This window comes from Balaenoptera physalus (genome assembly GCF_965194825.1).
Source record: "Balaenoptera physalus genome assembly, chromosome: 7".
Taxonomy (NCBI): Eukaryota; Metazoa; Chordata; class Mammalia; order Artiodactyla; family Balaenopteridae; genus Balaenoptera; species Balaenoptera physalus.
The window spans coordinates 19681195-19708713 of record NC_138886.1 but is presented as its reverse complement, the minus strand read 5'-3'; the positions used below and the strand labels follow the sequence as shown (position 1 = coordinate 19708713).

Below are 27519 nucleotides of genomic sequence, written 5' to 3'. Positions count from 1 at the left end.
AGGTTGAAATATCTTTCTTGGTATGGGGATAATAGTAATTTTATTTCCAAAACATAGCTCAGATCTGCACCCACACACTCCACCCTTCAGAGGCACTGCCTCTGCCACCATCAGCTGTGTCTAAGACGCCATCCGGTCTCCCTCCTTGTCTTTTCTGCCTCTCTCTGTCACCTACACGGAGCTGCTGAGAGGACCTCGTGAAAACACAGATCTCCTCACCTTGCTCCCCTGTTTAAGCCCTTCAACGGCAACCTATCATTTTAGGTTAGCAGGCAAACCTCTTACACGGCCCACTAAGTCCTGGGTGATCTGGCTCTTCCACCAACAGGCCAAGTGTGGCACCTGCCTCAGGGCTCTGGCACATGCTGTGCCCTCTGCCTACATCATCCCCCTCCTGCTCCTGCCCAGACTTTGATCTCACTAACCTCCACTTCACGTTCAGTTTATGGCCCAGACACCGTGTCACTACCTCAGAGAGCCTTTGCCCTCTCCCTCTGGCCTCTCCCCCAATCTAAACTAGGTGTCTCTGTCATTCTCTCTCATCAGACGCAGCACCTTTCCTGGATGGCACTGAAAGTCTTTTGTGATTAGATACATGTGCAGTTTTGTTTTGTTTTTATGTGTGTCTCCTTCACTGGGGATAACCTCCACCAGGGTGGGGACCTGATCTGTTCCGTTCGTGCCGTTAACCCAGGTGTCCAGGGCGGTACCCAGAACCTGGTGGCACTCACACACGTGTGTAGGATGGAGGATGGACAGTCAGCGGGCTGCCCAGATGAAATGAGATCGTGTCCGTGAGTCTCCCAGCCCACCCTGCCAGGCCCAGAGCTCCCCGCATGGGGAGCTGTGAAGAAGCTGAAGACACCCAGACAGAGAGCAGCCTACCTTGTTGGTCCCCTCTGCTGTGAGATCCCCAGGAAAGCTATGAAGAAAGACAAGCATGTTCAGCCTCATGTCTGAGCAGTTCAAACAGGCACAGGGAAGGGAACGGCTGCTTTGCTGCGGGATGAGCAAAGCTTTGGGAGAACTATGGCCTGCATTCGCCAGGGCTGCTCAAGGGAATATCAACCCCTGGACAGACGGGCAGCTTCTGTCCTCCTGACCAACCATGTGGATGGCATTTCTAAAACCATGCAAGGTGGTCTCCTGAGTTGTTTCCAACCCTACAGGGGCCAGGGAGGTAACAAGGAGAGGAGAGACTGAATGGCAACTGCCTCGTGGCCTCGGGGTCAGGCCAACATTAGGGAGGGTAGGGATGGGGTCAGCTGGAGATGCTGAAGTGCAATGCGCAGGTGCAGCTTGGCTCTGGTCTATTTTCACAAAAAAACGTGGGCTCAAGCTGCCAGGATCCCTGATTTTCAAGAAGCAGCCAGAAATCCAGTTTTTTTTCATGGGAAACCAGATGACCTTTTAAATGTTGGTAACTAAGTTTTTAAAATTATAATACTGTGCAGGTGAAAGGAAGAGAGGAAGGAGGGAATGAAGAAAGGGAGAAAGAGATGCTCTGGGCGTGTTTGGCTTGGGGGCCACCAGGCAGTCTGAGACTTCTGATGGAAATCCAAAGGTGACACTTTACATTATTAGCAGCTACGCAGCCCACCTGGCAACTGTATCTCACTTGGTGACTCCCAAGACCCTTTCACCCAAGTAACGCATGGGATCCTCATTCACACATCTGGGATGGGGGCTGGGGTTATGACTCCCCCTCCTCAGACAAAGCAACTGAGGGCCAAAAAGTAAGTTATGTGATTTGCTGGGGGGCAAATAAAGAACGGGAGAGCCGGATCCTGTGGCTCAGCTTTCCAAGGGAAACCAAGGCCAGGAGGGGAGAAGGGATGTGCCCGAGGTCCTGCCCGGCAAACGGAAGGGACGCCGGGGCTGGGACCACAGGCTCTGAAAATCAGTGCAGTCTTCACAGGTCAGGGCATGGTGCGTGGCGAAGAGGTGGGAAGGGCTGTTACTGGCTTTCAGAAATGGCCCTGGGGTCCTGGGGCTCAGAGCGAGACAGCAGGGCAGCCACACCCTGTTGAGTTCGTGGCGGTGTCCCCGATCCGGGAACTGGCAATCCACTTGGTCTCGTCCACGGTGGTTCGGGCATGGGGCAGCCTCCCGACGTCCTTCACTGTCAGGATGAGGTGCTGGGATGACTTGAGCAACCTGACCGCTTCGTCGTGCAGGATGCTGAGAAAGCTCTGCCCATTCACCTCCAGAATCTGGTCCCCAACCTGCCAAGACCACAACACAACACAGTCACCTGGGCTGTTTGCAGGACACCGACACATCAGGGCTTCAGAGCCCTGATCCCAATTCTCCTCCTGGGTAGCCTACCAAGGAGGTCACCGAGCCTCAGAGAGTCTATGCGTGTGCTTGAGGTCATACAGCAGGAGGCTCAGAGAGGTTATGTGAATTCCTGAGGGTCACACAGCAAATCAATGGTAGAACCAACTGTCCAATCCTGATCCTCAACTCATGTTCCTGTCACTAGAAAGGGCCACCTCCCCTCAACTTAGCAATGGCTTTGAGGGATGTGTCTGTGAGATTCCCAAGGGTCCCCTTATCTAGAAAACAAAAGCCATTTCAGAGGCCTGGAGGTGGGTGGAATTGGGGGTAGGATGAGGTGTGAAGGCAGAGTTCCACTATTTTCCTTTTACACTTCTACATTGTTAAAATTTTTACAAGCATGCATTCTTATATTACCTTAAAGTGTAAACATCATTTTAAGTTACTCAAGAAAAAAAGCAATAAATGAGAAAACTAGCCTTCCGTTAAAGGAATAATATATTGCTTGGATTCTTATGACAAGAAGGCGGTTTGGGGCTTCCCTGGTGGCGCGGTGGTTAAGAATCCACCTGCCAATGCAGGGGACACGGGTTCAAGCCCCTGGTCTGGGAAGATCCCACGTGCCGCGGAGCAACTAAGCCCGTGCGCCACGACTACGGAAGCCCTCGCGGCTAGAGCCCGTGCTCCGCAACAAGAGAAGCCACCGCAATGAGCAGCCCGCGCGCAGCAACGAAGACCCAACGCAGGCAAAAATAAATAAAATAAAATAAATAAATTTTAAAAAAGAAGGCAGTTTTATTTTGTAACATAAGAACATATTTTATAATGAAAGGAGTAAAAAATAGAAAAAACAAGCCTTCCAATAAATATAAGTATGTGACAAAACCAGAAGAGGTTGGTTGGGAAGCTGCTGCAGTGTGACCCGGGGCATGTCAGAAGGACGTGCAGCATGTTTAAACTCGGAGGTTCGGTGCTTTTCCTCTGTTCACCGATGGGTGACCAGAGGCGGCTGCCCAGGGTCACAGCCCACCGTGGCCTTGAAGGGCAGCCCCATAATGCCAATTATTTTTTATTTTTTAATATTTGTTTATTTATTTATTTATTTGGCTGTGCCGGGTCTTAGTTGCGGCACACGGGATCTTCATTGCCGTGTGCGGGATCTTTTAGTTGTGGCAGGCAGGCTCCTTAGTTGTGGCTCACAGGCTCCTTAGTTGCGGCTCACCAGCTCCTTAGTTGCAGCATGCATGTGGGATCTAGTTCCCTGACCAGGGATCAAACCCGGGCCCCCTGCATTGGGAGCGTGGAGTCTTAACCACTGGACCACCAGGGAAGTCCCCATAATGCCAATTATTCCTGGCCGCTTTTCCTTCTCCCCCCGTCCCAGCCTGCTGATGGCACATGGTCACCCCCAGGGGCGTTTTCCAGCATTTTTCAAAGCAGAATTTGGAAAAGGTGAGCCAACTGGGAATTTGGAAGAAAAAGAGAATAAGATGTGGTGATGAGGCTGAGAACTGAAACCCTGGTCCCCAGTTTCTCATCTTTTCTTTAACCCCTCACCTGCTGTTGGGGAGTTTCCAGAACAGAAAGTGGTTACAAATTCAGACTTTCCCACCCTCCTCTGCACCAGCGTTGATGTGCTCAGAGAAGGCCCACTGCATCTTTGCCTCCACAACCCCCATTCAACATTTCCTGCACACCTACTACGTGCCAGGCTCTGAGCTGGGACACCATGCACAGCCAGACAGACCACACCCTGCTCTCAGGCTGCTCAGTGGACTCCGTCTTGTGCTGTAATTGGGTTTTCCCACCAGCCTCTCCACACTATGTCTCCAGGGCCCAGCACACAGTAGGAATGCAATAAAAATTCATCACATGAATGAAGAGTCAGACACCAGTCCCTCCATTCCTAGCTCCAGGACCATCTCTGCTGCAGCTCAGTGGGGACCAACACATGACACCAGCCTGGGGCCCCAAATTTCAAACCACTTTTAACCAGATGCTGACTGTATGTCAAGAACCTCGTCTGTCCCTTTACATAGTTTTCCTTATTTAATATCTTTAATATCCTGCCAAGTAGGTATCATTGCTCTGCATCTCACCAGAGAGAAGACAGAGGCTCAGAGAGGTTAAGTAAATAGTTTGTGGTCACAGAGCTAGTGAAGAGGACAGCTAGGGTGTAAACCCAGGTCGGGTCCCAAGGCCCTAGTGCTTTCTACCGCTGGGCTGCTGTCGGGCTTCAGATCCAGCACATCCAAAGCCTGCCATTCCTCCCTAGCTCTGCCCGCAGCATCCAGCTCTGAAAACCCACCCCCATCATAAACTCTGCCTTTATTCCCTGCGTAGACTCTCCAGGAAGTCTCACCTTCCTCCTCTCCCATCGGTCCCCTAACCTGGGTCCCCACCTGCTCATACCTGAGCTCCTGAGCTGGCATCCTCCTCCGTGCATTAACTTCTAAACTGGCCTCAGACCTAGCACCCGATAATGTTTCTTCAACTTTTTGCTTTCATGATATCCTTCCCGGCTTAAAAAACCTCAACAACCCCTACAGTCCAGGAAGCAGCATAACGCTATGGTTAAGGGTTTCAAAGACCATCAGATTCAGGTCCAAATCCTGGCTCTGCTACTTCCATGCCACATGAGCTCAAGCAAATCCCCCAATGAGCTTTTGTCCCTTAGTTTCCTCTGGTGTAAAATGGGGAATCCTAGCCCAGGATTGCCCTCCAAATAGATCTCTATAGTCATCAGCATGTGTTTCCCAATGCCACCAGCAATACCAACAATTTTTTTCTCTCTTTCTGCATCTTGGACCTCCCTTAGTTGAGAAACTGGGGTCCCTGAGAACTTAGGCAACCCCAGCTGGTTTCCTTGTAAAGAGCTAGAGGTGAGACCCAACACCTGATTCGGGGCTTGGCACACAGCAAGTGCTCAATAAGTGCTTATGTGCGGAGGTATGGATTTCGCCACTTCCCACTGTGCCTCTCTCCCAGCTGGTGTTCCCCCATGCTGAGAAGCAGAGCTGTGTCAAAGGAGAGCTTCGCAGGCAGGCATTCGGGCCTTACTGAGAGCCAAGGGATGCTCTCAAGGCAAGGTCGGCCCCCTCGGCCCACGTCATCACAGTCTCCCCGAGTAGCGGCTCTACCTCTCCCCTCTGCCCCTGGTTGTCCCCCCACAGATCCGAGCTGGTGCCAGGCTGTACTTCTCATCTGCTGAAGTGCTCTGTTTCCTTAAGTATCCCTCTCAATAGCTTTGGCTTTTGTTAAGCTAAGGAAGTCAATTTTAGTCTTTCCCACACACTTTATTTCATCCCAGCAGTTTAATTAAAGGAAGTCACATCTGAGAGACCAGATAAGTGAGGGCATCCTTTTGTGAGCAAGCCTCTCCCTACAGGTCCAGGCCCGGGGGAAGCAACTCAATTCTACAAGCACTTACCTGGCCCTTCACAGCGAGGCTGGAGAAGCAGGGAATGCCCCAAATATTGCATGGGACGTATTTACACTAAAAAAAGTATTCGCTCTTTAGCTGGAACTCAGATTTAAATGGTGGCCTGTATTTTTATTCACTAAATCTGGCAACACTGAGGTCGGGGTGTCAGTAGCCTCTGGGGGCAATGGTTCTTGGGGGTGTGTGTACCGATTTAGTGCTATGGTTTCCAAACTTCAGTTACTCTCCCTTCCCTGAGCTGGGCACCTGTTATTTATGCAGTGCTGTGAATCACCTGCACACATTTACTGCAGCCTCCTCGTAAACATTAACATCCAAGAAATCAGTCTGCTGTGCTAATCACATTTCCCCCTAATGCCTGCTGAATGAATCCCTACCCGATCTGTGAGTCAGTGTGGGGTTCATGTGCAATCCACCTGGGAAACAGGTGTGAAGTAGGAGTCATACTCTGGAAGCCCCAACTTAATGGGGGGGGGTACGTGAGCCCGTCTTCCCCATCTCTTTCCATCCTCTCCTATCTTTCTTCTTCTTCAGAGCCTGTTTTAAAACTGAAGCTCTAGACGGGGTTGTCTCCACGCAGCCCTCTGCAGCATCTGAGTTGGTCTGAGTGACTCCCATTTCTGTGTCCAGCTCTCTCTCTCATTCCCTCTACTTGTTGCAAAGCTTCCCGAGGTCCGGGAGCCCTGTCGGAACAGGCGTCTGCATGTTCACCCTCATTCAGAATTCACAAGCCACGTTCAAATAAACCCAGCGTCTCACCTGCTGCTCACAGCAGCCCCAGGCCAGCAGGCTGTGGAGTCCCGTCCCTACGGTCCAACAGAAAGATGCCCGTGGTTCTGAAGCCAGGCAGCCATGACACAGTGGCCGTGTGGTCCTGCACAGCTCAAGTACCCTCCTCGTCTGTAAAAGGCACATGATACTGCCTGCTTTTTCCAGGTCTCTGAGAAGCAAGTGGAACCACTCAGCACAGAGCCTGACACTCGAGAGGCTTTCGAGAGATTTTCATTCACTTCCCTTCCAAATGGCGGGGACAGGTTGACATGTCAGCTTGCTCAAGGTCATGGTCACACGTGGACAGCGAGGCAGCATTTGAGCCCAGCCTCTCCCCTAATCTCCCCCAACCCTGCACCACCTTTATCCCACATAGTGTCTGGCACGCAGGAGGCATTTAGTAAACGGGAAGGGATTGCAGAGACCCCTCCTCTCTACTCTCCCAGGCTCACTTCCACTCACTTCCCCTTTTCCTTTGGTTTGTGCAATGTGAAGTCCAGGTGGAGTGTTTAAAGGTCTTCATCTGGCTTTTCCCCTAAAGCACTCCCTCCCCACCAAAAAAAAAAAATACCTAAGAGCTCTCTGTGTTTATTCATTGAAATGTTACTCTCTCCTTCCCACGGTAGCCAGCTCCGGAGTTAGATAACCCGGGAGGGGGAGGGGGAGGGCGGATTTAAGGCAAAAAGGAAAAAGGAAAACGTGGCCACTGTCAGGCCTCCCACGGTCCCCTACATATGGGGAGACAGGCAGCACAGGGACGTGTCAGGGACCACAGAGCGAGGCAACAGCAAAGCCCAGACCCTGAGGCTGATCAACCAAGGAAATACCCACCAGCCCAGAGCTGTCAGGACACGACCCCCTGGAGAAGGGAGAGACAGGAGCAGAGCGTGATCGAGTGTCTAACATTGCTCAGCTTTCAGAGAGGCGCCGATGGAGAGGACGTAGAGGGATGCATAAATAAAGGAGGCTTTATTTTATTTCTCACCACGGGCGTCCTATTCATCACCAGTGATGAAGGAGCAGAGGATGGAGCGCGGGAGTGCCCTTCATTTTAAGGCAGAGGAAAGACTCCGCCATCATCCACAGCCACCGAGAGACAGGCTCGGGGTCGGCATGCTCCGAGGAGAGCGGACAGGGACTTTAACAAGGACAGGACACTGATTTCCCCCTGAACTTGGCCAGCCAACCACCAGGAAGCAGGAGTTCACTTCCGCTGGGTCTGAGGCCCCTGGAGCAGTGGAAAGAGCTCAGCAGGCTTAGGAGTGAGCTGGCCTTGGTAATGATTCCCTCTTACTCCTTAAGAGACTTGGGGAAAATAATGTTACTGCTCTAGGCCTTTCTTTCCTCAAAACGGGAATAAGACCAGCATCCCTGAAGAGTGTTACACCAACTAAATGAGAAGCCATTCGCTGTGTGGTTACTGAGCACAGACCCAGGAGTCTTGCCCTCGGGATCTAATTCCAGGCTCTGCCACTTCCCAGCTGTGTGACCTCGGGTAATTTCCCTGCCCTCTCTGTGGCTCAGTTACCTTCTCTGGAAAATGGGGAAAGCATCAGTGCCTACCTCATAGGTCTGAGGATTAAATGAGTTAATACACTCTCCACTGTATCCCCAGCACCTAAAACAGCACCTGGCACATGGTAGGTGCTCAATGAATATTTATTGAATGAACACATACAAAGCAGGTAAAACAGTATCCAGCATACAGTAAGTCCTCAATAAATGTTAGCTGCGTTTTTTGAAAACCATATTTACCCTTAAAGTGACCCTTGGTCACTCACCAACCAAATATTGCAATTCTGCCTCCTCTGAGTCTCTCAAAGCCATACCCTCCGCCTTTCTACCTTCCGTGTCAACACTCACACATGATGGCCACACCACAAGGCACATACTGTTATCCCCATCTTACAGATGAGGAGGCTGAGGCCAGAAAGTGAAGTGACAAGAGCTGGGATTTGGCCTTCGTTCTGCCAGCCTGCCAAACCTCTGCTCGAACCAGTATCGGCTCCTCCTCGAGGAAAAACCAGCTTATCCTTCCACCTCTGACATGACCTCTCAGCCCAGGGCATTCTGCCATGCACACAGTAGGTGCTCTGTTCTTGCCTGGTGAAAGGAACAAACGAGCCCAAAGAACCCATGGAAGGATGGCAGCAGGGCTGAGCTCCCACATCAGAGGGAGGCAGGGGAGAAACCTGCCAACCACTCGACCCCTGTGCTGAGCTGGCAGGCAGGAATCCGTCCTCTCCAGATGCGCACACCAGTGGGAGCCTCGCTGGGCCAGGGCCCTGAGGAGGCTGACTTCAGGCCCTTCTTCACCACCTTCCCAAGTCTTTATTGAAATGGATTTTGCGGCTTCAAATAAGGACTCCGCTGACTGTAGCATTACCACAACGAAAATTCAAATTCTATTGAAGACTTTTATTGCAATTATGAATCTTTAATAGTCTTCCATGTCAGGTTTAAAACTTTAATGGGCTTGTTTTCTTTCTCGCTTTTTTTTTTTTTTTTGGTACAAGTGAGCAATGCAGTTTTAATGAGACAACATTAGTTTTTTCCAACAGTTCAGAAGTCAGTAAACCTTGTCTGTATATTTTTAAAAAAAGATCAAGGTAAATGCTCAGAAGGTTCCTAGAACAAGCAAGCTGTGGGTGAGGGCTGGGTGTGGGGGAGCTCATCACACAACCCTCTCTGGTAAACCTTGCTCTCACAAGGCAGAACCCACTCAGACATGCCACGGATGGAACTGGCTGACCTGGTGCATTCTGACTTCCTTCTGGTTCCTTCTTCTCACACTAACACGTCCATTGTCAGTCCTTGCTTACTCTATTCAGGACATGGGCAGCCCTCAAAGAAGGCCTGCTCTAACCCCCAGGTCATCAGTGGAAAAACTGAGGCCCAGAGAGGGGAAAGGACTTGCCCAAGGTCATACTCTGAGTCAATGTTGGAACGAGGGCAGAGAAGCCACTCCTGAGCTCTTCTCACAGGAGAGTTTGGCTTTCAAGTAAACACATCAGAGCAATTACAAAGGTCAAACCCAGGAGGAATAACAGCTATCGAACCCCTTGAGCACCTCACTCAGGCCAGTGACCTCATACAATTTGGCTCTATATTTAATAAGCACCACCTGAGGCATGGAATGGTATAGCCTGTTCTATAGATGCGGGCAGGGAGGCTCAAGAGAGGTGAAGTCACTTGCCCAAGGACACCCACCAATCAAATAGCAGAGCAAGATATGAACCCAGCCCAACTGCTATTCTGAGCCCCAGACTTGTATTCGCCTACTCAACATTTCAACTCAGATGACGCAAAGGCACTCTAAACCAGCACTGTCCGAAAGAACTTTCTGCAGTACCAGCCCCAAAGCCCTCATCATAGTTTGAGACCATGATGGGCGGTAAGCACTGAGTTCAGGGCCAGAGTACTGCACACCCCCCCCTTGCATGGCACACGGGAGGCACCCCACCAATGCCTGACAGAATCAGTAACTTGTGAATAAACAATTAGATGAATGGATGAACAAATATATGAACAAGCAAGCTAGTCCCCTTGCCCTTTCTGGTTTCTGTAGACAGGCAAGAGACATTTTCCATTTATGTAAAGGTCTAGTTTGACAAGGCCAGGGCATGTAGGGAGGCTGGGTACTTGCAGCCTGGCTCTGTGCACTGCAGCAGGGAAAGAATATCCAATTTGTCAATCACAAGTAAGGCAAAGAGGTAAAAACACAAACCACAATTTAGTTTTGGCTGGAATTTCACTCTGGGAAATGGTGCATTTATCCAGCCCTTCATTTTGGAAGAGGGAAAACTGGGGTGAGGGGTAGAGAAAATATGTCATGGGTCTGAGGCCTCCTGGTAAGTTGGGGTAAAGCTGGCCTGGAACTAGCCCTCTCACCTGCTTTGTGCTGCTCCACAGACCTGTAAAAATCAGTGAGTTCTCAAATTCAAGCCTTCATATACACAGAGTGACCAATCAGAAGAGGTAGAGTATATACTCTGTGCTCTATACTCTACATTTATAATGGTGACAGAAGAGAGAAAACAGGAATAAACTTAACAGGAAACGTGTAACACACATGCGAAGAAAACTTATAACACTCAAAATGGACTCAACAAATAGGAAAAAAAAAAAAAAGATGGCCTGTTGTTAAAGGATTCAGCATCATTAAGACGTCAATTCTCTCTCATTTGAAAATTTAACATTATCCCCCAAAACACAAGCTTTTGTTAGATAAGCTGACATAAAAAGGTCATGTGAAAAAATAAAACTGCACATGGAGGAACCCTAAATGCGTATGGCTAAGTGGAGGAAGCCAATCTGAAAAGGTTACATAGTGTATGATTCCAACCACGTGACATTCTGGAAAAGGCAAAACTATGGAGACAGTAAAAAGATCAGTGGTTTGCCAGGGGTTTGGGGAAGGAGTGGGGGGATGAACAGGCAGAACACAGGATTTTTAGGGCAGTGAAACTATTCCTATGATACTGTAATGGTGGATACATTTCAGTATACATTTGTTGAAACCCATAGAATGTACAATACCAAGAGTGAACCCTAATGTAAACTGTGGATTTTAGTTAATAATAACGTATCACAATGTGGCTCATCACTGTAATAAACGTACCACACTAATGAAAGATGTTAATAATAAGGGAAATTGTGTGTGAAAAGGGTGGATGGAGAAGGGGTATATGAGGACTCTATACTCTCTGCTTAATTTTTTTTATCAACCTAAAATTACTGTAAAAATGAATCTGTTAATTTTTAATAATAATTTTTAATTAAAAAATCAAAATACGAGAATAGCTATGAAAACCCTGATACAGAATTGCTACCTTCGGAGGAGGTACCAGATACTAAATCCTGCTCTAAAGCCTCTGCAATTAAACGGTGGGGGACTGACCCATGAGCAGATGGACAGACAGGGGAACAGGCTAGAAATAGGCCCGAGGACACACAGAAATGTAGTACATGATAAAGGTGGCATCACAAATCATTGTGGCGAAGATGGGCTTTTAATACATAGCTCTAGGATAACTATGTAGCCATTTGGAAACAGATAAAATTGGATCCATATCTTACACTGCACACAAGAATAAATCAGATCTGCATGGAGTTCAGGGCCAGTGTGCTAATCAGAGCTTTAAAAAGAAAAATGTATTTACAAGTGTTAAAAGAAAAAAATGAATAAAATGCTCTATATCTAAGAAAGGTTTTCTAAAGAGACCTCAAATTCAACAGAAGAAAGAATTGGTAACTAAACTAAATGATAATTTAAAAAACTTGCACATTGGGGAAAAAAAAAAACTCTATAAGCAAAGTTGAAAGAAAATGACAACCAAGGAGAAAACATTTGTAATACATGTCACAGATAAAGGGCTAGTAAGCCTTAATATATAAAGAATTCTTAAATTTTAGGGGAAAAAGTCCAAAATCTTGACAACAGAAGGATAATAAAAGACACAACCAAGTTACAAGAAGACATAAAAATGGTCCATACACATAGTAAAAGATGTTCAATTTCACTCATAAGAAAATTACAAATTAAGCTACATCAAGATACCCTTTCTCACCTATCAGATAGGAAACAATTAAAAACTTGACAGCACCTGTCGGGCATGCTCAGACATGGCTGGTGGGAATTCAGGATGGAACAACTCTTATGGAGTGGGACGTCGCAACATTGACCAACTATATATGTATTTACCCTTTGACACAGAAATCCCAACTCTAGAAATTTACCCTGAAGATACACTTCCCAAAGTGACAAAATACATATACATGGAGTTACCCATTGCATCATTGTTTGTAACTGTAAAATATTGAAAACAATCTAAGTGCCCAGACAGAGGACAGCAGTTGAATAAAGTACAGCAAAGCCACACAGTGGAGTACTATGCAGCTATAAAAAAGAATGACAAAGATTTCTGTGCAATGACATGCAGTGATTTCCAGGATGCTAAATTTTTAAAAATTAACTGAGAAAGAATATCTATCACATACTACCTTTTATATAAGAAAGGCAAAAGAACATATACATGTATCTGCTTATTCTTGCAAAAAGAAACAGAAATAAGCCAGAAATTAGCTTATTTAGTTGTCTTGCGAGGAGTGGTGGGGGTGGATAGAAAGGATGTGGGGGAGAAGTAATACTCTGAGTACGTTTTTTTGTACAGTTTTGATGTTTTTGTTATTCAAAAAGTAAAATTAAATCAATAAAGATGTGGGGAAACCCTACTGAATTCCAGCAGAAACAAATGAACCTATTTCAAATCAAGAACAGAACTAAGGTGAAGGGGAAAAAAGAAATAACCCAAGTAACACAGTACTTTGACTATAAACACTCAGTTTACAGACAAAATGTACTGCAAACAAATCAGGAACACAACTTAGTGGGTTCGTTTTCCAGTGGTATGTGTGTGGCAACTGCAAAACTACTTTTGTGTCTTGTAAGACTGGGCAAATGATAAATATAATGACCCATCTAGACAAGAACCAAGAACCTCCCTCAGGGCCAGCACTATGCTAGGTGTTGGGGATACAGTATGTACTGTACTGTATTAGTTCCCTATAGCTGTTGTGACAAATTATCACAACCTTAGTGGCTTAAAAGGACATAAATTTATTATCTTACAGCTCTCAAGGTCAGAAATCCAGCATGGGTCTCACTGGACTAAGATGTCAGCAGGGCTGAGTTCCTTTCTGGAGGCTCTAAGACACAATCCATTGCCTTGCCTTTTCCAAGCTTCTAGAGGCCACCCACATTCCTTGGCTGTGGCCCCATTCCTCCATCCTCAAAGCCAGCATCTTCAGGTTAAATCCTTCTCATACAGCCATCTTTTTTTTTTTAATTAACTAATTTATTTATTTATTTTTGGCTGTGTTGGGTCTTCGTTTCTGTGCGAGGGCTTTCTCCAGTTGTGGCGAGCGGGGGCCACTCATCATCGCGGTGCGCGGGCCTCTCACTGTCGCGGCCTCTCTTGTTGCGGAGCACAGGCTCCAGACGCGCAGGCTCAGTAGTTGTGGCTCACGGGCCTAGTTGCTCCAGGGCATGTGGGATCTTCCCAGACTAGGGCTCGAACCCGTGTCCCCTGCATTGGCAGGCAGATTCTCAACCACTGCGCCACCAGGGAAGCCCCAGCCATCTTTCTTGTTCTCTCTTATTATTCTCTCCTCCACTTTTAAGGCCTCTTGTGATTACACTGGGCCCACCTGGATAATCCAGAATCATCTCCTATGTCAAAGTTAGCTGATCAGCAACCTTAATTTCATCTGTAATCGTAACTCCCCTTTGTCATATAACCTAACATATTCACAGGTTCTGGGGATTAGGATGTAGACATCTTTGGGGCTCATTATCCTGCTTACCACATGGGTGGTACTCAAAACACGGTGGCACTCATGGTTAGCCAAAAAGAACCAAACACTAAAAGGCTTTCACCACCCCATCTGGGTGAGAAAGTTTAACAGGGCATCTAGCACTTTGCCAGCTGGAGCACACTTTGGTTCAAACTTGCTAAGAAATATTTGACAAAGTGGTACACAACTTTTGCAACTCTACTTCTAGGAATTAACCCCAAGAAAATCATCATGATTATGCAAAACAAAAAGTTTCAAAAATAATTTGGACCCCTCTCTTAAATGTCTATGAATCGATCACTCAAATACCCTATGGTATATCCATACAGTGATGCTATAAAGTCATAAACAATAATGTTGCAGAATATTTAATGACATATAATTATTTTTTCCAATTAAACTTAAAATTGCATCTAATAGAAATAGGCAAACAGTAAAAAATGGGTATAAACACAAATTGTAAAAATCTTGCCTCCCCAAAGCTCCCTTCCCTTAAAAACACATCTCAGGCCCCCAGACTACTGAAGTCACAGGCCTCAGGACTGAGACTAAGAAGTAACCACCATTATACATATATAATGGAGTACTACTCAGCCATAAAAAAGAATGAAATTTTGCCATTTGTAGCAACATGGATGCACTTGGAGGAATTTATGCTAAGGGAAATCAGTTGGACAGAGAAAGACAAATCTATGATATCACTTATATGTGGAACCTAAAAGATACAACAAACTAGTAAATATAACAAAAAAGAAGCAGACCCACAGACATAGAGAACAAACTAGTGGTTACCAGTGGGGAGAGGGGAGAGGGGCAATATAGGAGTGGAGGAGTGGAAGGTACAATCTATTAGGTATAAGATAGGCTCAAGGGTGTATTGTACAACATGGGGAACATAGCCAATATTTTGTAATAACTGTAAATGGAGTGTAACCTCTAAAAATTGTATAACTGTATAATTTTTTTTAAAAAAAGTAACCACCATTAACAGTTTCTTGGGCATCCTCCCAGGAACTCTCTTCACATATGTAAGTATGTACAAATATACTTCTCTTCTTAAAAAAAAATGGAATCACATAACACCACTCTGTACCTTAATATTTTGCAAAGGTCTTTCTGAAATAGAAAGATGTTATGGAGGATGGGGGAAAGCAAATAGTCTGACCCCAACTTTGCTGAACTATTTTTGTCCATATCCTATGCCCTGTGAGCATAACATTCTGGAAGGACAGACACGTAGACTGTTGCATGAGGTTTTCCCTTAGTGTAGGATTTTCTACATCTTCTACAGTGGTCATGCTTTACTTGTGAATTCAGGCTTTTTTAATGTTATCTTAAAATTGCCCATCTAATGCGGTCTTCAAATGTGTTAAAGAGATTGGGAAGGAGTATGCCAAAATGTTCACAGGAGTTGCCTCTGGGAGGTGAATTCCAGGCAATTTTAATTTCAAGCTCTTTATTCATTTTCTCTGCTTTCCAGACTGCATATGAAGACTATATTGTTGAGGGTAAAGAAAATAAATTCAAAAAAGAAATGTAAAAATTTGCCAGGGGGCATGATATAAAGCTAACATCTCCCTTGACATTTGGGGGTCTGGGGAAGAGCGGGCCTGGGCCCTTGGCAGATCTGCTATGCCACCCTGGAGAAGAATCTTTTTTACACCATCCAGTCCAATCCTTGTCTCTTAGTAATTTGGGATAAGTCATTCTCGTCCCTCTCTGGGCTCAGCAGCTTGCTGGGACAGGTAGGCTGGGAGGCGATTTAAGCTCTTCTGGAAAGATCCCCTGAGGCTTCTCTCATTTGTTGCTCCTTTTAAAATCTTACTTCAGTTGGAAACAACTAAACGCCTGACTTCAAGGGAATGGTTAGGTAAATTAAAACTCAGCCAGAAGATGGAGTATTATCATGCAGCTATTACAAATTGCACTTATGAGAAGTTTTTAATTACATGGGAAAACGCAAGTGAAAATGTGGGATGAAAAATAGTATATACTGTATAATATCATTGTGTAAAAGTGTACAGACAAAGGAATAAAAGAAGCTACATCAAGGTGCTAACAGATGGAAACAACCCAAATGTCCATCGACTCACAAATGGACAAACAAAATATGTTATAGCTACACAACAGAATATTATTTCACTATAAAAAGGAATTTACTAATATATGCTACAACACTATGTTAAGTGAAAGAAGTCAGACACCAAGGCCACATATTCTATGATTCACTGATATGAAATGCCCCAAATAGGCAAATCTTCATAGACAGAAATGGGGGTGACTGCTAAAAGGGTACAGGAATTTTTCGCAGGGGGTGGGGGAGATGATGAAAATGTTTTAAAATTAGATGGTGGTGATGGTTGTGCAATCTTATGAATGTACTTCACTGATCTGCATACTTTGAAAGGGTGATTTTTATGGTATGCGAATTATATGTAAAAAAATAAAAGATGTTAACAAAGGTTGTCTTTGGAAGGTAGGACATCTGGGTCCTTCTACTGTCGCATGTTTTTGTGTGTGTATTACATATTGAATCTATTACTTTAATAGCTGGAAAAAATAAACAAAAAAGAAACAAAGTCCCCCAAAGGGTGTGAGTTAATAGTTCTAGTACACGGCCACACCCAGGTCTCTGGACTCCCCAACCTCTGAAAGCTTTGGCCTCCTTCTGTCTGCCTTACAGCAAACAGCTCCTTGATTCTGGAGTTAATGCAATCAGTCCAAGTGCTATGTGTCTCTCCAGCTTTGTCCAGCCATCGGTGAGGTCTGGGAAAGGCCGGGGTCTCCTTCCCCACCGCATGCCGCCTCGCCCTGCCTCTCCTGCCGGTCAGCCCCCAGGTTCCCCTCAGCACACCTGCGAGCCCCAGCCCACGTCTCTGTGCCTTTGCTCCTGCTAGCCCCTCCCTGAAGATCCGTCCCTTCACTTCTCTACCTGGTATAATTGTCCACAGTCAACACCCCAACCAGATTACACAAGGGCAGAAAGCACATGTCTTTTGGCTCCTGCTTTTGTGTCAGGCACACACACACATGTTTAGCAAATCTCAGGTGCCTGAGTGAATATCCTGTAAGGCCCAGCTAGGGAGCTACTTCCTCTCTGCAGCCACACTGGCTCTCCTCCCCTGGGCTGATGGCTCCCTCCCGAGGTCCCAACCCAGGCAGGGGAGTGCAGTAGTTAACTGCAAGGATTTTGAACCAGCTCTGCTTGGGTTCAAGTCCTGGCTCCACCACTTCCTGGCTGTGTGACCTTGGTTAAGTCATTTAACCTCTCTGAGCCTCACATCCGTGAACAGGGACAAAAACCTTTTTAAAAGGTGGCTGTGAAGGTTTAAAGGAGCTAATGTACGTCAAGTGACTGTACATAGTAGATGCTGTGTGTTATTCAAATATTATGTAGTATTGGTATTAATATGGTACCTAGTTTGCTATTTACTCCTCCCTCCTCCTCAATAGACTGCGATTTGAGAACAGTAGCCTGTATCTTTGTCCAGCAGTATCAACAACCTAGGAGCTTATGAGGAATGCAGAACCGCAGTCCCCATTCCAAATTTTCCAAGTCTTATAGGCTCTCCTAGAACCTTGCCACTCTCCATCAGGAGCTGTAGTGGCTTGAAATGTGTCTCTCCCCCCAAAAGAGTGATGTCCAAGTCCTAACCCCCAGTACCTGTTGAATGTGACCTTATTTGGAGATAAGATCTTTGCAGATGTAATTAAGTTAAGGATCTTGAGAGGAAATCATCTTGGATTTAGAGTGGGCCCTAAATCCAATGATTGGCATCCATAGAAGAGAAAGGAGAGAGAGATGTGAGACCCAGAGACATGCAGGGAAGACCAACTGACGAGGAGGCAGACACTGCAGGAATGCTGCCACAAGCCGAGGAATGGCAGGGACACCAGAAGCTGGAGAAGGCAAGGAAGGATCTTCCCCTAGAGCCTTCAGAAGGAGTATGACCCTGTCGACACCTTGATTTGTGGGAGAATAAATTTATGTTGTTTTAAGCCACTAAGGTTGTGACGATCATTTGTTACAATAGCCCTAGGAAACTGATACAGGAAGTAAGAGTTATTTCCTTCCCCTTGAACCTGCCTTCTGAGGCTGGGTCATAAAAAGAATACAGCTCTACTTGTCTCTCTCCCAGGACCCATGCCCTCAGAACCTCTCTCTAAGCCACCATGCTTAGAAGAAGCCCAAACTAGCTCTGTGAGAAGACGGCATGGGGAGGCCCGTGCAGGGAAGAGCTGGGGGCCCCGGGCCAGCAGCCAATGCCAACCTCCAGACATGAAACAAAACAAGCCTCCCAATGGCTCCGGCGCCCAGACTGAGTCTTCCAGCTGTAGCCTGAAGATCACGCAGCCGAGACAAGCCGCCCTGCTGTGGCCTGTCCACTTCCTGACCCGGGGCAAGGCTGAGCAGAATCTGTGGCTATTGCACACCTCTTGGTTTTGGGAGAGTTATGAGGCCATAATAACTGCAGCTCTTGCTGAATCATAATCTGCACTTGACAAGGTCCCTGATAATTTGTATGCATGGTCAAGTGCCTGAAGCACTGCCCAGCATGGTTACTGACCTCTCTCAAAGCCCGTCACGTGTGCCCTATCCCACAGCAGGGGCTAAGGAAATGCTCGCTGATCATTGTTTCCCTTATGAAATGGTGCAACAGGCTGACCTCAGATCCAGCAAACCATGCACGTCCTTGATATACAGGCACCGAACTTGGCATGGCCACGTGTGGAGCCAGAGGGCAACTGACGACCCTCCCGTGCTGGTCAGTCGCCGCCCAGCTCCTCGGGCCCTTCCCTTGGCCACGTGGGACAGGGATGAGAAGGAGAGCCAGCCCCTGGAAGCCCCGTCTTCCTCCTGTGGACAGCACGGTTCATGGGGGCCGTTGGCATCTGAACGAACCACTCTCCCCTTTTCCTGTGACCAGGGCAAGCCACAGCTGGGCTCCTGCTTCACATGGCCTCCCTGCAGAAACTAAGTGTTACTCTTTTCTGCAATAGCCTGCCTGGGAGCAATTACTACCCTAGCAGGGGCCCCTTTAAAAGTCAGGAGGTAGGATTAAGCAACTGGAACGTTTGCAATTTACTAAACACGCATTCGGAGGCTAGTTCACAAACCCGGCTAGGAGAGCATGCTATGGAAGGACTGAGAATGTGGCACAGCCGGTGGGAGTGGGGTGGGGGGGGAAGAGGCTAAAACTGTCGCCCAGCACGTGCCAGGATTCTCAGGAAAGAAACCACCTTCTGGCTCCTCGGAAAGGTGTTCATCATCTGGGCAGATCCATCAGCTACCCGAGTTTCAGACGCCATCAAGGACCAGTCTCACCCACCAGCACACTCACTCTTGTGGATACTGAAGGTCACTCACACAATCAGAGCTACCATTTGAGGGGAGCTTATCCTGTGCCAGGCACTGGGCTTCACCTGCATTCGCTCATTGAGTCTTGACAATATGGTACTTAGGACACAGGTGGCGGGGGTGACGGTATCATTATTTTTACTATTTTTAGAGAACCTGGAACCTATGGGAAGCACAACTCCTCCCCCACAGTCCTTGGAAGGGAAGCAAGATGCCAGCTGGAGGTTCACAGCTCATGGATTCCCACCCAGGAGAAAGAGGTGGCCACCGCACCCCAAGGAAAGGCAGCCCCAGGGAAAGGCCTGGCAGAGAAGGCCCTGCTCCGGCAAGGGGCTTGGGAAGGGAGGCAAAGCCAGTCTTCTAAGGTGGAGCTTGGCAATGATGTGAAAGCTGTTATCCCACCTCTTGCTGAAAGAGCCAGGGGATTTTCAAGGCTCCAAGCACTCAGGGGCTGCTCTGCCACGATTCCTCGCAAGCAGGCTCCGTGCAGGGCCCGGGCTGGCATGCCGGCGAGGAACTGAAGGAACAGCCTGGGTTTATTCCATCCCGGCGGGGGGCAACGCCAGACTGACCCTTCACCGGGGAGGCAGGACCCACAGCGGAAACCACATGGATGGGCATTAGAGCTGAGAGCCAGGCCTGTGACCTTGGCCAGCCCCTTCCTGGCATGTGACCTTGGGCAAATCACTCCCACTTTCGGAGCCTCATTTTTCTCATCCACAAACAGAACCAATTCTATTTACTTACAGGCTTATACTGAAAACCAGAACTAATTTCTTTAAAGCCAGCATTTTTTTTTCTTTTTTTTTAATATCTTTATTGGAGTATAATTGCTTTTTTTTGTTTTCAGCCTTTTTTTTTTTAAATTGGGGTATAGTTGTTTTACAGTGTTGTGTCAGATTCCGTCTTAAGGTAGAGACATAACTATGCAACGTGAGAGTAATATTTTGATAATCACTTATTGTGTTGTTGGTTCTATTTACCTATAGCATTCCTATATACATTGCAGGTTAGCAAAGCAAATGTTTCACTGGCCCCAGTCTTCTGCAAAATGTCCTATCATTAATATTGGAGTACAACTGCTTTACAATGTTGTGTTAGTTTCTGCTGTATAACAAAGTGAATCAGCTATATGTATACATATATCCCCATATCCCCTCCCTCTTGCGTCTCCCTCCCACCCTCCCTATCCTACCCCTCCAAGTGGTCACAAAGCACTGAGCTGATCTCCCTGTGCTATGCAAAGCCAGCATATTTTGAATACTTTTATCTGTGTTAAGTGCTTTTATAGAGATTCTCTGGCTACATCCCCACAAGTTCCTAAAGGTATTATTTTCCCAGCTTTACAGATGGGGAAACTGAGTCCAGGGAGATAAAGTGATACAGCTGGTAATTTTGACTCCAAAGTGTGTGCATTTAACCACCATGTGACACTGCCTGGTAATGACTCACAGTGCCTGGCACAGTGGGTATGAGAAGTGGTTGCCATTGTTATTAGTTTTCCCCAAATAATACTTTCTTGCTGAAGTACAGCTTTAATCATAAATTCTTACTTAGATAATCTTAAAAGCTGAGCTAGGCCTGTGCTCTCCCATGGAGATGGCACACATCCAGTCATCCAGGCCCCAGGTTCCCCTTCTGTCCACAGTAGACACTACTGTGAGAGCCTTAGCTTAGCTAAGTATTCTTTCTGGCAGAACCCAGTTGCAAACACACAAGTACAAACACTTCTGCAGTCACACTAATTACATGGCGTTGGCACACAAGATAGAGATTATTTGCTGTCCCTGCGAATGGAAAGAGCACTGGGTTTGGAGGCACAGAAACACGGACAAAGCCTTTCTCAATGTAAAATTTAAAAAACCACGTTACCAGTCAGAGACATTCTGACTTCTGTGTTCAGCCATCCAGTTGGCAACGGAGGTGAGCATGTGGCCTCAGAGAGCTCTGCATTTGAATGGCCAATTCTCTGCCAGCTAAGAACACGCTTTGGGGTGAGCTGCTTAATCTCACTGAGCCTCAGTCTCTTCATCCATAAAATGGGGATGACAACAATCAGTACCTCTGCGAGGGGCTGCGATGAGGACAGACGAGATGATCCCTCCTGGGCGGGACTGGGCTGGGAGTGGTCGGTGAAAATTAGTGCTTTTGTGCTGTTGTTATTCTGTAGATTTCAGGAACATCACTGGGTGTGTGGAGGCAGGAGCACACACACCACATACACAGAGAAACAACCCGAAGTCAAGGATTATTCACTCCTCCCTCACCTCCCGGGGGCAGTAAGCTCAAGCTGCCCAGTTTGCGTGAGAACCATTTTACAAAGGGACGACCCTCTAAGTCCTGTAAGAGCCACTGCAGTTGGCCAGAGGAGGGGGTATGAGGGAAGGAAGAGGTGGGAACTGGATTTCTGTGACTAAGCTCCAGACCTGCCTGAGTTTCAATCCCAGCTCCTCCACCTACCAGCTGTGTGACCTTGGGCATATTACTTAACCTCTCTGGGCCTTGGTTGCCCATCTCTAAAATGAGGATGATTCTACTGCCTCCTCACAGGGTTGCTGGGAGAATTAAATGACTCAGCGCAGGGACAGCACTCACTAAGCACCCTGGTTGGCACAGAGGGAGCTCTCCCCAGTTGCTCGTGATTCCTATGATTATTACTGTCAACTAGAAATATGGGAAGACTCCTCTGCCCTAACTTCCTTCCTTCTATTATTATTGCTCCTTATTATTATTATTATTATTACTACCCTCACACTGCCGTACCTTCTGCCATTTCCACCATACTTTTACTTAAACATATTCTGAATGGCCAGGAGAATCCTCCAGGTTCCAAATCCAAAAGCAGAAGTGCTGATGTCACTGTGCTTGATGTCAGAGACCTGAGCAGAAGCAGGGAGGGCTGAGGGCCTGGCTGCCAAGGGCCGTCAGTCTGTTTTTTTCCATCACGCAAGTTCAGGGTTATAGGGTCTCGTGGCTAACAGGGGAGGTCCTGGAGCCAATCCCTATTCCAGTTTCACCACTTCCTTGCCGTATGATCTTGAGCAAGTGACCTCTCTGAGCTTCAGTTTGATCATCTTTGATGAAGTAGATGTACAGTGTCTACGTCAAGAATTGTTTAGGGATTCATTAAGGTGGAACATTAAAAAAGCGCTTAGCAGGGTGCCGGGCTGGGAAAATCACTCAGTGGATGTTCACTGTCTCCATTCCTCTCACTGACGCTCAGCCAGCACATCACCTGGGGCGCCAGGAGTCTTCGCTGCCTTCTGTCTCCCACTCCCACCCTCCCCATTCAACACGATTTCCATGCAGAGCACGCAGGAGACACAAATCCAGGTGCTGCGTCGCTCACGCCTCACTCTGGTCCCCAGATCACCAGCACCTGATGCCCACCTGAATGCCCACAGCCCTCCAACCACAAGAAAGACCATGGGCTTGGGGTGCCCGGGGAGGGACATGGCTGTTCACCCTCCCTGCCACCTAGCCAGCAAGACTCTCTCCAAATCCTGCTCAAGGTGAGAAAACGGACACGCTCAGGAGACACTTTTTCGTTTCTCCTTCTTGTGTTTTCTCTCTAGCGGACCACAGAGAACATCATAGATACTAAATCGCAGTAGTAAAAAATGATAACAAGATGGCTAAGATACACTTGTTCTACATTTTTGTGCTTCGACTTTTCAGGAGGGCCTTCTCATCGCTCTGAAGTGGCAACAACTTAGTCAAAATCTTAGAAATCAGAGACGTCAGCTTTTGAACTGAGAAAGGAAGCACTTTTCTAAGAAGCTGATGGTTGGGGCACAAAAGGAACAGAATGAACAAGGGTCCCCAAATCACTGTGTGCACAACAGGCCAGGGAGAAAAAGGTCTGGAAGGACACGCCAACGGCTGACAGTTGTCACGTCCCGGGCTGGACAGGGGCAGGGGAGGAAGGACTGTCACCGCAAACGCACGTCAGCGCGTGATCTGACTTTTCTACAACCAGCAAGTGTCATGTTTACAACTAGAAAAAAGTTAAGATTTTTTTCTTAATATGTATTACACTTAGCTAACTTGGTACCTGCCAGTATTCTCCACTGTGAACTTATTCTTTTTCCCTGCATAATTACAAAATATATTGGTAGAGATACTTTGAAACTATGCAGAACATCCTGTTTCTGCTTAAACTTCTGCCCACAATTTAGCTTCCATTGGTGCATCTTGCCTACAGCAATTAATACTGTAATGTAATGTTCTAATGGTGATTTTCTCTTCCCTGATTCCTTCTACATTTTTTCATGGGAAATTTTTCCTTAAGGAAGAGTGGTCGCTTCTCCCCCATTGATGTATTTATTCCGTTCTTTATGTAATGACATTAGTATGGATCCATGGGTATTTACTTCTTCTCCTTTGGCCATGAGGTGCTCTTTCAGGTTGGCTCTGTACACATCTGATAGGCTGATTGGTTGGTTGATTGATTTGGTAGCACATCTTTGTTTTCTGGTCCCAAAAGATACCCCAGGCTTCTCTGCCCTAGACCTGGAATCAATGACTCCTACAAAGAGCCCTGGTTCCTTTCATTTAGAGAATAGTATTTACAAACTAAAATCTGAGTGCTAGTTGTACCTATTTTAATTGGGTACAACCCCTCTCAATGGATAGAGTGAGGAATTATATGTGTACGTACTAACTCACGCATATATACACATCTATATTGATTTCTGTATCTATCTGTGGATAAATGTATACATTTTGTTCTTTTTTTGTAAGTGAGTCCATATTGATACCTCTGACGAGAGTCCAACACCACAGGGTTTATTCTATTTTCCCTTTCCTTCCTTGTAACTTTCTCTGAGAGTGAGAAACCTGGCTCTCACTATCTAAAATGTACTTATTTTTTCAAATGAACCCTGTACAAATGAAGTTGTTTCAGAATTCTTAATCCATATCCCCTTGAGAAAAAGAAATCTGCCAACTGGAGTACAGTGTCTGAGTACAGTTCGTCTTGTCTTTGCCTTACAGTATTGGTAGAAACAATGTTTTTCAAAATCGCTTAGGTCAGCTTCTTCCTTCTCCATCCCCTTTCAGTGTGGTCACGGGAATCATCTGTAATAGTTAGATTCCTTTGTCTTCATTTGTCTCAGTCTGCTCTCCATCTATCCCTGCAACAACCGGGTTGATTTTTTAAAATTTATATATAACAAAATTACTCTGTGTACAGTTCTATGGGTTTTGACAAGTGCACAGACTCATGTGTCTATCACTACATGCAACCAGTTTTCCATACAAAACCATTTCCCAGGTCTTTTGCCCATTTTGAGAGTTCTTTATACATTCTCAATAAAAGTCCTTTGTTGGAAGTGGGATTAGAAAATATTGACTGCTCCAAGTCTGTGGTGTGTCTTTTCAAGTCTCTTAAAAGTGTGTCTTTTGCAGAGGGAAGTTTTTAATTTTCATAATGTCCATTTTGTCAATTTTTTCTTTTATGGGCCATGCTTTTGGTGTCACATCTAAAAAGTCTTTGCCTAATGCAAGATCACACAGATTTTTCTCCTATGTATTCCTTTAAAAAAAAATTATTTATTTTGGTTGCACCGGGTCTTAGTTGTGGCACGCAGGATCTTTAGCTGCGGCATCTGGACTTCTTAGTTGCGGCACATGGACTCCCAGTTGTGGCATGCATGCCGGATCTAGTTTCCCAACCAGGGATCGAACCTGGGCCCCCTGCATCGGGAGTGTGGAGTCTTACCCACTGGACCACCAAGGAATTCCTTCTCCTATGTATTCCTGTAGAAGTAGTGCAGTGTTATATTTTACTTTTAGGTCTACGATTTATTTTTGAGTTAATTTTCATAGAAGGTGTGAGGTTGAGGTTGAGGTTCATTTGTTGGCATGCAGACGTCAGTTGTTCCAGCACCATCTGTTGAAAGGACTACCATTTCTCCATTGAATTACCTTTGCACTTTGCCAACAGTCAGTTAAGTATGCTTTTGTGGGTTTATTTCTGAACTCTCTACTCTGTTCCACTGATCTATGTGTCTATCCTTTCACTAATACCGCATCATCTTGTTTACTATAGTTTTATAGTAAGTCTTGAAATCAGGTACTAAGTCCTCTAACCGTGCTCTTTGGTTTCAGAATTGTTTTAGCTCCTCTAGTTTCTTTGCCTTTGCATTACGAAATTTACAATCAGCTTGTAAATATCTACAAAAAATCCTGCTGGGATTGGAATTGGGATTGTGTTGAATCTAGATCGAATTAGGGAGACCTGACATCTTAATATTCAGTCTTCCTATCCAGGAACACAGTATATATCTCCATTTATTTATGTCTTTCTTGGAGTTTTCAGCATACAAATACAGCACATATTTTGTTATTTATACCTGCTGTAAACTGTATTGTTTTTATTAATATTGAATTCCAGTTGTGCATTGCTAGCATATAGAAATGCAATTGACTTTTGTATCCCTCCACCTTGCTAAACTCATTTATTAGTTCTAGGAGTTTTTTTGTAGATTCTTTGGAATTTTCTATGCAGATGATCAGTCTCTGTAAATAGAGTTTTATTTCTTCTTTTTAGATCTGTATGCCTTTTCTTTCTTTCTATGGACTTATTGCACTGACTACAACTTCTAGTATGATACTGAATAGGAGTGGTGAGGGATGACATTTTTGCCTTATTTCAATCTTAGAGGAAACCTTTTCGTTTTTCACCATTAAATATGTTATCTATAGGTTTGTGAAGATGCCCTTCATCAGGTTATGGAATTTCCCTTTGATTCCTAATTTGATTAGAGTTTTTATCATAAATGGACATAGAATATTGTTAAATGCTTTTTCTGATTACATGGTTTTCTCAGTAACATTGATTTTCAAAAGTCAAACCAGCCTTGCATTCCTTGGATAAAACCCACTTGGTCACGGTATATTATCCTTTTTATAGATTGCTGGATTTGTTTTGCTAAAATTTTGTTGAGGATTTTCACATCTATGTCCATGAAGGATAGTGATGTGTAGTTTTCTTGAAATGTGTTTGTTTGTTCTTGGTATTACATAAGGCTGGTTTCATAAAACGAATTGGGAAGCATTCCCTCATCTTTTATTTTCAGGGAGAGACTGCATAATTTTCTTCCTTAACTATTTGGAAGAGTTCATTAGTGGAAGCATCTGGCCTTGAGTTTTCTTTTTTGGATGGTTTTTAATTATAAATTCAGTTTCTTTGACACACATATAGAACTTTCAGGTTATCTATTTTTCTTTCTTGAGTATTAGTGGTTTGTGTCTTTCAAGAAATTGGTTCATTCATCTAAGTTAGAGAATTCATAGGCAGAGAGTTGCTTGTAACACACCCTTATTATCTAAGGTTTTTTTTTTTTTTTTTACTGTTAGGAATTATATAAATATTAAGAGGTAATTTTTGTTATCTTCATTAGGACTGATGTAAAATCAGCCATAATCACAGATAAAAATACTTTTAGAGGATCCTTACTAAACAAGTATTCTGTAATAGCCACACCCTTTTCCCACCAAGAATACACAGACAGCAGCCTTGGAGAGTATTCCTGGCTCATTCTCTCCCAGCAGAACTATTTCAGGGACACATAGAGTCAGCAGGCAAAGTCGAACTGCCAGATGATGGAGCGGCTCCGTCCAGAGGTGTCTGGACCCACCTCTCCATGATCCTCAGCCAGTCCTTCCCCTCCTTCTGGTCCTCAGTCTCCCCATGTGTAAAATGGGAGCGTTGGAGGCTGGGATCTATGCATATAGATGGATTCCTGCCACTTATCCTTCATCAGGGAAGAGCCGAAGGTGGCACCAAATGCCCATGGGCACCTTTGATGAGCAAACCTCACTGCGGGCCATGGCTGCTACTCAGCTTCTTCAACATGAAGGCAGGAGTCTCTAATGGAAAGGGTCTGACTGCTCAGGCCCATCCCAGGTAGTTGTAAAAACCACTAACACCTCTTAGCAGGATTCATCCCTTAACAAAACTGCCAGCTCTGTGCCGTGTTCAGGCCAGGATGCCAATGAAGCAGTGCTCAAGATTGGAGCTTTGGAGTCAAAAAGACCTGGCTTGGGGCCTGCCTCAGCTGCAGCCACTGACTCCTTCATTCAAGACACCCACTGTGTGCCAGGCACTGTCTGGGCAGGGAGGTAACAGTGTGTAAAGAACACCAGTCTCTGCCCCATGCTGCTGGGATCTCAGAGAAGAGACAGTCATTAATAAATAATCCCAAATTATGATGGGATTACAAGTTCCTACCTCACAGAGCTGTGGTGAGGGTAAGAGCTGACACGTGGAGATCACCTGCTACTGGGTGAGTGTTCTGCAAAGGAT

The 27519-nt window shown here is 45.9% G+C and overlaps 1 protein-coding gene across 5 annotated transcripts in view; it reads right to left on the bottom strand.

Annotated features, from left to right (window-relative positions):
- Positions 1–27519, bottom strand: part of WHRN (whirlin) — a 92381-nt gene that overhangs the window by 20502 nt on the left and 44360 nt on the right. For 4 of the 5 annotated variants that reach the window (XM_082470414.1, XM_082470415.1, XM_082470416.1 and 1 more), the window contains exons 4-5: positions 2023–2225; positions 886–922 (exon numbers count right to left, since the gene is read on the bottom strand). In XM_082470414.1, the coding sequence (XP_082326540.1) occupies positions 886–922; positions 2023–2225 (240 nt within the window). Of the gene's footprint in view, positions 1–885; positions 923–2022; positions 2226–20751; positions 24344–27519 lie in introns of those variants that run through there. The other variant, XM_082470418.1, reaches the window with a different exon arrangement.